The 11,102-nt window shown below is 49.2% G+C and overlaps 1 protein-coding gene across 1 annotated transcript in view; it reads right to left on the bottom strand.

The window, feature by feature from the left end:
- Positions 1-1,415: 1,415 nt before the first annotated feature.
- The window catches only part of LOC144168408 (uncharacterized), a 58,314-nt gene continuing 48,627 nt past the window's right edge, over positions 1,416-11,102 (bottom strand). Inside the window, exons 17-18 of the mRNA XM_077697403.1 lie at positions 5,924-6,256; positions 1,416-1,842 (exon numbers count right to left, since the gene is read on the bottom strand). Coding sequence (XP_077553529.1) covers positions 1,564-1,842; positions 5,924-6,256 — 612 coding nt within the window. The 3' untranslated portion in view covers positions 1,416-1,563. The remainder of the gene's footprint in view (positions 1,843-5,923; positions 6,257-11,102) is intronic.

Raw genomic sequence — 11,102 nt, 5'->3', positions numbered from 1 at the left:
GTGCACATGATACAGGAACGGTATGGTTTCAATGGCACTTAATCACTTATTGTAAACACCTCTTGAGGAGGCCCGACTTTCAGTACGCGTGCGAAATGATACAAGACATTTTCATAAGAACATGTGCTATTTCAGAATGCTTTTACGAAACCCACATTTACGAGATATTCCTGAGCCAAGAAAACGACGTTGAAAGGTACTTCGAGTTGGGAAACTCTTGTAGGACTAGAACGGGTTTCTAATTTGCACCCGGCTTCTTGGGAATTGCATGATGGGCACTATCGCTGTTTCTTGTTGGCGAAAGACGACGTTTAGTCTCTAGGCGCTCACATCCAAGCCGAAGCAGTTTATGAGCTGTTTCGCCATTTTGAACGTCGCCCTTTTGAACGTCACGCAATGCTCTACTGTCTCCACCTTGTGACGCCGACGACGGTGATGATGATGATGGTGGTGGTGATGATTATGCCGGCGACGAAAGTCGTGATGACGATTCTCCATTACTAACCCGTATTCTTCCGGATAAAGGGCCGCAAAATACGTTCTAGAGCAACGCCACTAGCGGTTGTTCGTTCACACGACCAGCACTTGTTATAGGGGACCTGCTTACTGGTGAGATTGGTGAGATGCTCAAGTTCGCTTCTCTACATTGCCTTTTCCTACCAAGACTCAATATTTTTACTCTGGTCGTCTTCCCCCTTGTTTCTACCGGGATTCATCTCCAACACGGTGTCTTTTAGGTTAAGGTTATTTAACTTCGGTCATTGACATTGAATAACTGAATCGCATTGCTTTTATGGGTATCCCATCATGCTTCGTTTATACAGCACTGAGTACGTGTGAGGAAAGGAAAGGGCAATGTAGGTGTCTAAACTGGAACAAATGAAACTAACATATGATGGTGTCAAACCTTAATTGCTATCTTTTTTTATTTACTTTATTCAATACTTGAAGTGCCATAAGGTATTAACACAAAAAGGTTGAATGTACCGGAAAATACATTGGCAGGAAAGCACATGGAAAACAACGCAGGCATAAGATGCCTTATACATAAGAAATGTTACAAAGACAGGCACAATATTTTCATACAACAACGCAATCGACATTTCAAGAATAAGCCAGCATTGCCAAACAAGCTGTATGCAGTATTATTACCAAGAGTATGCCCACATTCGACATTGAACATTCAAAACCCCACCGTCGGAGGCGTGCAAGTGCAATTTTAGTGTTGGCGAAATTTACGAAACCACCATCAGCATGGCCAAAAAAGGCTTAGTTATTGAGACAATTCTCTTTCTTACCAGAGGATATAATTAAATAAATTACAATTTATATTAATATACCACCCCGCAGATTAAAACGTCATTCTCGCTCAGTAGCGAATTTTTCGCCGCCGGGACAAAATTTCGTTAGCGGGTTAACGTCGTTTGGTCGTACAACCGTGCAGTAACTTCGGAGGGTAATCTCGTGAACTTGTGCGTCCCGCACCCATCCGGAAATGATAGGCGAGGTAGAAGGCCCTGCGGTCTGCCTACGGCTTTTCTTCTTTCGGCCACCGTCGCCTCACTAATTTCTCTCGCACTCGCGGGGCGCTGTCCGCGAGCGGTTCCTGAGGATGTCGAGCATCTTCTGCCGCTTCTCCTCCATCAGATTGTCCCGGCGCTGGTGGACGTACTCCCGAATGTTCGGCAAGCCGGCAATGACGCAAGCTGCGAGGGCCGAGCGCGACTCATTCATGTCCGTGGCTTCGTACCACTGGTCCGTGGTCGGGTCGTAGCATTCGGCGAGGTTGGTCGTGCTCTCTCCGTTGAAGCCGCCGATGGCGAACACCAGGTTGTCGATGATCTGTCGGGAGTAGAAGCAAGAATGGAAAAGAAGGTGAGCTACTTGCGGGTGAGAAATATTCCACCAGGGGGTGCGCTCATTTTTAAAACTATTCGGTCATCGTGTGCTCTTTCAGGAATACCACAGATCATTTTGTAAAAAATACCATGCAGCAAATTTCTACCTTAAAGGGGCCACGAAGATAAAATGCAAGTTTAGTTCATTCAAAAGATTGCCGCGTTAGAATAATGCTGACACCACTTTTAGCGTAGACTTAATTCGCTCAAATAAGCTGTATAATTAGGGGAAAAATAGAATTACCATGCGACCCACTAGCTCATTTCCCGCAACAGAACCTATGATACCACCCAGCTCTGTGATTGGCGGAGGCCGGGAAATGCAAACGCAAATTAGACAGAACTTGCAAGCTTGCCGAACGAGCTATTTGCGCTTAAATTTAGGGCACATTTCTTTTATATATATATCAGTAAGAATGGTGGGACAAACAGTGAAAGTTACGAAAGTACGCGTCAACATAGAAGTACCGATGCATACTGCTGTTGGTGCTGCGAGCACTATTCTTCGTTAAGATGCACAGCACTGCGGGGCTTTGGGGTTGTCCCAGACGACACTGGCCGATTGACGCAAGCGACGGTGTCTTACGGGACCATATTTGTCGACCGAGCACAATGTTTAACGAAACGATTATTTTCTCTCTGAACAAAAACAAGCCAGGTTTAAATACGGTCACAAACAAACCAAAGGCAGAAAACGGCTTGCCGTAGTGTGGTGGTGCCATCTAGGTTGACTAACAGTAAGCAAGTCTCCGGTCCACACCAAGTTTAGCTGAAAGACCTGTTCTGATGATGTCATCGTAAACGCTGTTCAAACACACGTTTTGGCACGAGAATATAATTTTAGCTTATATTGTTAAATTTCGCAGTAAATAAGGAATCGTTTACTTTCGGACAAGCGCTGGGGCACTATAGCTGGTATTCATTGAAAAGTTTAGCTGTCAATTTTTTCATTTGGCAACAGTGAAATGGCCACGGACATGGCGCGGCGGCCGCACGCCGATGAAAAGTATAACACCGGCGTGCGTCGTCTGCTCCGTTTCAACCCGTTTCTCAACGGTGGTGTCTCCAAATAGTTGTTATTAATCGCACTCACATTGGACTCGAGGCATTACTTTGCGTTCGGCGGGCTAGAGCATGGAATGTACAACCCATATCATGCACTTAGCACGGACAAGTACCGCCACCCCGCGGAGCCCGACGTAACCAGCGACGGCGCACTCACATGGTTGCCTGCATGCGTGCCTCGCTATTGAATACAGGCTATAGAACACAAAATCTTTCGAATAAAACAAACTTGTATTTTGTCTTCATGGCTCCTTTAAATACTAACTTAGACAGCGACCCTCGCGCAAATCTCAAGGTCGTATGTGGAGCTATTGGTCAAAGGCCACTGCGCCTAGACTTAAGTGCGACTACTCTCCTCTCTCTAAAACCTTACAAGAACCGCCTAGTAGCCATGAGATTGACTACAGAAACCGGCTTGCATTTGCAGCGCTAACTCTTCAAAAAAAAACACAAGGTCTTTAGAGTAATCGGTAGTAAAGTGTGTCGTCCCAAAATGCTGGACATTTGCCGATAAAAAAACTATCACCGGTAAGGCCCCTTTCGTTTAATTATCTGGTGCAGCAAAACATCTACACCATGCTTTATTAAGGAACAGTTATACCAGAGTCCTTCAATGCTTTTCTGGTCACGAAACTCCGGCCGAAGTTTCATTCAGGGACAAAACCTGCCGCTAGGATCGCCCCTGTTAACGTGAAGGCTTCGCCGGCGGGCGACGACGCTTGCGGGCCGGCTGTTTCTCCGTCGGCAACACGCCTACTTTCATCTGCTCTTCATTTCCACCTTTAAAAACGCGAGCGAAGTGTGCATGTTTTAAGTGCGAATGCACTTTATAAGCGACCCCAAACCATCCACCGCCGGCGTCGGCGGCGGCGTCGGCGGCGTCCGCAGTGCTCTTTAAAGAAGAAACAGCATCCGGCGCCAGGTTTCGATCCGAGGACTTTGCGGGCCGCAGCCCGACGCTCTACCGTATAAGCCACGGACGCGACGCTGATATTGTCAGTAACGCGCCTTATATCTTTAACGCATTCAAACTACGTCGTCAGCGGCGTGCGTTGGCGACTCAGCGGCGTTATAGCGGCTTGATAACTGCGTGGTGTACACGTGATACTACAAACCCGATGGAAGAGATGGAAGAGAAGGCGGCGAGGCGGTGGGCTGCGGGGGCCGAGCGCAAGCGCCGCAAGCGGGCCGACAACCGTGCATTCGCACTTTCACATTCTCCCCCTCGGGGAAATGCGGGGGAATTTTTTGACTCAGTTGTTGTCGCATAGTTCAGCTGTGAAATTGAGGCAAGACCACGGGTGTTACTGAGGCGTATGTGTTGCAGTGTTCGTTCGTTGCGGCAGGAACCGCTACGTTCTTGCTTTGAGAAGGCGGACATCTGACGTTTTCAATTTTTGTCTAGCCCTTGCAGCCACCTGCATGATTTGAGTTAACTAGCGCCAGAATTAAATGTGTATTCAGCCCTGGGCGACATGCTGCGCTGAGCAAATAGGTGTGCAAACATACAGCACGTTGGGTTAGCGCTGTGTTTGCGCTATTTTATAGCGCGCTAATAATGTAAAAAAATATTCGAGATTCGGAAAGTGAGCGTGGACAGCAGGAAAAAAAACGAGCACAAAATGGAAGCAGCATAATGGGCGCGCAGAGGGGCCAGGGTAGGAGTAAATGCTACAGCCTTGAGCGACTTTCTCGGCTGTCCTCATAGGCATAGATTGTCGACAGATAATAAGTCGCCCGCTCAGTGCCTGTCAGACCCCTCCCACCCAAACGGCAATTTAAAAAACATTGATTGATTGATTGATTGATTGATTGATTGATTGATTGATTGATTGATTGATTGATTGATTGATTGATTGATTGATTGATTGATTGATTGATTGATTTATTATGAGGTTTAACGTGCCGACGCTACACCGGCAATGGGGCGCGCGCCGTAGTGTAGCGCTCCGGATTAAGTTTAACCACTAAGGTATCTTAAACTTGCGCCGAAATCTCGAACACACAAGCGTTTTCTCTTTTCGCCTCCACCAGAAAAGCGGCTGCGAACCCGCGTCCTTGGGCCGATATTACCAGCACAACGCCTTAGCCCCTGGGCAAGCGCGGCGGTGAAGTTCAAAATAAAATCTATCATGTAAAGATAGCCATGCTCCGCTTTTCAAATTCAAAATGTCTGATTGGATAACCAAAATCACAGTAGCTTCAGTCCCATCGTTGTTCAGCGCCGAAACGCGACGACATTTTGCAGACGGATTTTCTCGTGAGCGCGACCGTGGCTTGGGCTTCGTAAAATACGCCGGCAGGTTTTCAAATATCCGGGGTATGACATCGACGCGGAGCTTGAGCTTCTCGCGTTGCAGAAGCACAGATTTCCCAGTTATTTTGAACTCATCGGCTCGAATAATGCCCGTAGGGTCGAAATGTTTCTCGCTCATACGAACGGCCTTCGACTCGAAGCTGAAAGCGTCCGTCTCCAGTCGTGGAATGGCTAGCTTCCACCTGTCGCATTGTTCGCGGTCGCTTGGGAGGCAGAACAGCTAAGCCTTTTCCGTTGTACTCCGATAACCAGAGCGGCAACCAGGTACACAGCACATCAGAGGCATGGTAGTTCACATAGTTTGCCCTTCGTGATGAGTGTAGAAACCTATATCACACTACAAACACCAGCAAGCTGGCGCTCCAACGCACTGCAAATGTGGCCGCCGCCGTCCAAGCCACAGCCGCCTTCACCGGACTCGTAGCGCCACCGCGAGGGAGCTTTGGTCCCCATATGAAGCTCTCCCATAGCGTTACGCAGAAGTTTCGTGACCAGAAAAGCATTGAAGGACTCTGGTTATACTATTATAAAAACCAAAGGCGCTCTTGAAAGCACTCACGACAGAAATTAAGCTTTCCAATCGACCCTCGCCCTCGTTTCATCCGCACGCCACAGCTGAGCTTCACTGGACGCCAGTACTCACGGCAACAGCAAAGTTACTCCGGGGCGTGTACATGCTGGGCAGCGGGGTCCACGTGTTGGTCTCCGGGTTGTACTTCTCGGCCGACGCCAGCCTAGAGTTGCCGTTGAAGCCTCCGATGGCGTACACGCAGTTGCGGAAGCCTATGCAACCGACGCCGCTCCGGCGGCACCGCATGGCTGCGATCGTGCTCCACTGGTCGACTGTCGGGTCGTAGCGCTCGGCAGAGCTGAGGCACTCGTTACCGCTGAAGCCGCCAGTGACGTACACGTAGCCGTCGTGCGTCGTCGCGCAGGCGTCGCTGCGTTGCGCGTTCATTGGCGCGATCATAGTCCACTGCGAGTGAACCCGCAGAGAAAAGCCGTTTGGTGAAATGCGGAGGTGCGTATCTCGGAAATGGACATGTTCTCTCTACTACAGTGGCTAGAATAGGAGCCACTGTAGCTCTACTGCGGTTAGGAATGGGTAAGACGTCATTGAATGTGTCTCAGCGCTCGTATCACGGGCTGTAGAGATGAGCAAGCAATATTGAAAAACGATAGAACTAGAACCACTAAATAAGCTACGCTTAAGAGTAACGACACTGATGCACGCCGGCAGCCAGTTCGGCGCCTAACGCCAGGGTGGCGAGCTTTACGCGCCCAATTGAATCCCACATACAACAAAGGAAGAAGACTAGCACGAACAAGATACATAAGGAAGACATACGGCAAAGACCCGGACGCAGTCTACACCGACGCGGCAACTAACAGCCGTGGCAACGCCTCAGCGGTGGTAGTCAACTGCGACGGGAAAGCTCTAGACTTCCTAATGAGCAACAAACAGAACATACAAGAAGCCGAAACCACCGCCATCCTAATGGCCATAAGGTGGGGCGAGCACAAAAATAAAAATCTCACCATAATTACTGACTCCACGAGAGCAATTAGAAACCTAATTTGCGGAATAATTCCTAAAACAGCAAAGAATATAATGCCTCTGACACCGAAAGGCAAACACAAAATAATATGGACCCCGGCCCATCAGGGACTGGAAGGAAATGAAAAAGCGGACTCCCTCGCGAGGCAAATCATGGACCGCGGGGAGTCTGAGCATTCATACGCCCTTCCTCCATACAGTGCGGCTACCGACCGACTCCGGTTATGCCGACTAAGCAGAAAAACAATGCCGACACCTCATCTTCTACTAGACGCAGAGGAGGCCAGAAATCTTAGGAAAATTCAGACAAATACCTACCCACATAAGTCTAGATTAGCGCTCATGTATCCGGATAAGTATAACGAAGAATGCCAGAAATGCCATCAGAAGGCAGACCTCTTCCACACTATATGGAACTGCCCGACCATATGGCAACAGAACAACTACAAGACATCAATAGAGTCCTGGGAAGCGGCACTGTCCAGCTCGGACCTCTCCAGTCAGCGAGAACTGCTGGAAAGAGCCAAGCTAGGGGCTTTCGCCACTGGAGTCCTGGAAATAGGATTCCACCCTTGACTCCACCCCCTCCTCTTCTACCTTTGTGAATAAAGTTTACCACCACCACCACCACCACCAATTGCGGTCGGCGTTGACGGAAGGAATTGGTCCGGGCGCCGCCTGGCAACCATGACAGCTGTGTTTACTTTTAGAGGATTTCGAGACAGCGCGCCGGTGCGGCAGGGTCAGGCTCGGTTACGCTGGCGCAGCTTATTTAGTGGCTCTAGGTTATGCTGAAGCCACTAAATAAGGTAGAGTCACAAAATAGGCTACGCTTTTTCTAGTGGCTGTAGGTTATGCTAGGCCACTGTCGCTCTTTCCCAGTGAGAAGCGAAGCAGGTGTTTTCCACCTTCCGGTCGATTGAAACAGCCCAGTACAGAGCAGCACGGCATCGCTACTCTGTCTGGGGCTTAGAAGCTCACTCTCGACATCTCACACAGCCACACTGCACCCCGATAATGACGATTTATCGCAGAACGCGCGCACGCGACAACGCAGGGGCACCAAAATGTCAGCGCCCATGGGTCTCCCGACGTAAATAAATGTCACCTGACGTGGTTCGACCAATGGCCGCTGGTGGCGGCATCCAACAATGAGAGAAAAGAGTGCCGATACTCTGAAACCTGATCTAGTGGTTCTAGATAGCACGAACAAAGGTCGGGGCACTGCCGAAACCGGCAAAGGGAAACAAAGCAAAAGCTGAGGTTGGGCATCGGAGCCACCATTTCAGAACAGGAAGCAGGTGGGATGGGCTGTGCGCGTGAAAACGTGAGGAAACAGCGCCAAATTACGGTGTGTGTGTGGGTCTCGTACCCTGTGCCCTGTTAGCTTGCACTGTTTGCCGTTTTCCCACGTCGTGACTTGTACCATTTCAGATCCGACGGACTGAATAACGGCAAAGGTACGCGCCACGATCCAGCCCGCATAAGTTTTCGTATTGAACCGGGTAACACAGCGGATAAGATTGCCATATTGCCTTCGCATCGATTCCTTGCCATGCTTGTTCATTTGCTCTACCATTCATAAATATTCCCGTTGGATCCGCCCCCGATTATTACCAACTTTTTGGCATGCCAGGCACAACTGACATTGCCCAATCTGCCTGATGTTATTCAGGCCTTTTTTTGTCCTTGACCGGCCCTTGAGACTTTTAGCGGAGTGCCGAACCCCGCCCGCGTCGATATGGGGCTCTATGGATGGCACGAAGCCGCAGAGTGTCCGCTAAACTTACGAGGCCGCTCCTTCGCGCCAATCTTCGAGGAAAACGCAAGTCGCTTCAGGATTCGCGTAGTCTCTGAATTGCAATAATTGTTCACGGACACATCACGCAAGAACTACCCTGTGTGGAAATTTGAGCGCTCTCTGGAGATCCCCAGGCTGTCAAAGATCGTAGCCAACCGTACAGCGCACGTCGTAGCCCAGGGGTAATTTTGGCGCTTAGCGAACCACAATATGACCATTTCTTGGTTTGCCTATTCCAAACATCTTATGTTAAAATAGTTAGCATAAGCGGTTTGTTAACTATAGGTTGAAGATGAAGGTCATGTTTAATTCCTCAAGATTAAGAAAACAGTGCGGATACGAAAGTTGTAAAGAGATTCGTAAAGAGATTGTAAAGATATTGTAAAGAGATTCGTCGTAAGGTTTGGAATGAATCTGAAAGCTGCAGCAGACTTGCTACAAACGTTTTGCGTTTCATTTATCTTGCTTTTAATCCTGTTTATTACGCAGGTCGGTTCATCTTGCTACGTGGGTCAGCCTCATGTGCGCGGATCATCTGCCACTGTAGATTAGCGGGTGGCTATCGTACACACAAAACACAAGTTAGCCTGAATGGGAGTTTCTTGGCTGGGATACGTCTTTTAAACTCCTCACGACAGGCGGCCTGCTCCCACGTGTGGTAGTATGATGGTGGAAAAACTGCCAGTTTACACCGGGGGCCACAAGCCGTCGTAAATAAGCGCATTTACCACGGTTGTACCTCTTCACAAAACGCAGTATCTGGCTGTGATTACGGCGTTTGTCCTAATGGGAGTATTAAAAACTCCCATGCCACCTCCATTTCCTTCTCCTCCTCCTTCACCCCTTCCTCCTCTACGCGTTCTTACAAAATGGCTGCCAGTTGGTGTCGTGTGTCGTGTGAGCTCCAGCGTCCCCGAACATTTATTGCCAGTGTGAACTTGCGGCCGGACGAACGGATGTGAAGTGCTTCCCAACAACCGAAGCTCGTTGCGAACATTGTGGAACCAGCCTGGACTGACGTGCGACGGACTGCAACGTCGCCTCCGAGTCACCGACCTTCGAGCCGACGGAATACGCCAGCGAGCCGACGCGAGGCCTAAATTCAGTGATCGCTGAGAGTGGCTCGTTAAAAACAACGCGGTTGTGCCTCTGCGAGGTGGTTGAAGGTAAGATTTTCACGTTTTTTATTGTACGCAACATTTTGGGAGACTTGTGCCCCTTCTAGCGTCAAATAAACTCAACGTGTTTTCCGCGCCACTGCACGGGCGATTCTCCGCCACTCGAGGTGAGCGTTGTGCTTGAAAGACGGCACCATGCCCGGAACGTCATTGGGGAGGCCGAACGGTGTGAACGCAATGCGTATTTGCGCGGGTCTCGAGCAGAACACTCACTCATTCACACTTGCAAGCAGAATGAAAACTGTCCGAACTCTGGACGGCTGTTAGGTGTTTTTGTTAGGCTGTGTCTGTGGCTTACTGGCAAGCGAGGGTGAAGTTGGCCGGTCAAACGTCGCAGGGCGGCCGCTTTTCCTGAGAAGTAGGTGTGGTGCCAGCCGCGCCTTCTACGAGGAGGGTGACTGCGGCGTGCCGCCGGCGATTAATTGCATTCACTGGAAAGGGAGAAGGTCGGGGCCCCGTGGGAGCTCTCCGTACGCTAGGCACGTGTAACTATAACCAGCAAACGCCATTCGAGGGAGCATTCTGTAGAGTCGACAGACGACTGCTTATTTTATTTTTTTTTTTTGAAGGGGGGCACGCGCAGGTGTCACACCGACCGAAATTTTTCCTTAACTTTCGGTGAGGGGAGAGAGGGGCAGTGCGGGGGGTAAAACCTGAAGCTCGTTCCCAGAACACTACACGCAAAGAAAAGAGGGAAAGGAAGCATTTTGAGAAGTTGGTCGCCACAAGGGTCGCGCACCTTTTTGAACAGCGGAACACTTCGTTTTGACGAACTAGTGAGCGCGCAGGTGTCTCGGACAGAAGTTCAATTTTGCGTAGCTTTAAACAAACATTCAGACATTCGGAAAGTTGGACACAAGAGTGACAAGTGCAGCGTCTTTACAGTGCCGTTTTTTTTTTTTTTTTTTTCAGGTCAGATGCCCAATATGCCTCTGTATTTGATACCGCAGATTTAAAGCGTTTTTCTATCCCTCTAATGAATGTGCTGCTGTGGCTTCCAGGGGAATTCGCGAGGGGGTGCGGCAACGTCAGCGTTTGGGAGGCTGGTGCAAGCAAACAGCGCATCGACGACATGCTGACCTCATTGTTTGCAAATGGCTTAAATTTGCTTCGTTGAGGAGTGTTGTAGTAGATAAAGCTCTTTCCAAGATACCTTGTGTTCTCGATGTAGGTGTTTTATTGATTCTGTGTTTTTATTGCCTTATTAACGTGTTCGCACGTATATCGTATTCATGTAATTTTTATGCAATAAATTGACTGTGCAGAAAACAAACTTTTCACGTTT

This window comes from Haemaphysalis longicornis, unplaced genomic scaffold (assembly GCF_048455015.1).
Source record: "Haemaphysalis longicornis isolate Haplotype H1 unplaced genomic scaffold, Haemaphysalis longicornis Haplotype H1 scaffold_2, whole genome shotgun sequence".
NCBI classification, from domain to species: domain Eukaryota; kingdom Metazoa; phylum Arthropoda; class Arachnida; order Ixodida; family Ixodidae; genus Haemaphysalis; species Haemaphysalis longicornis.
Note: the sequence above shows the minus strand (reverse complement) of the source record. Positions and strands in the feature narration are given on the sequence as shown.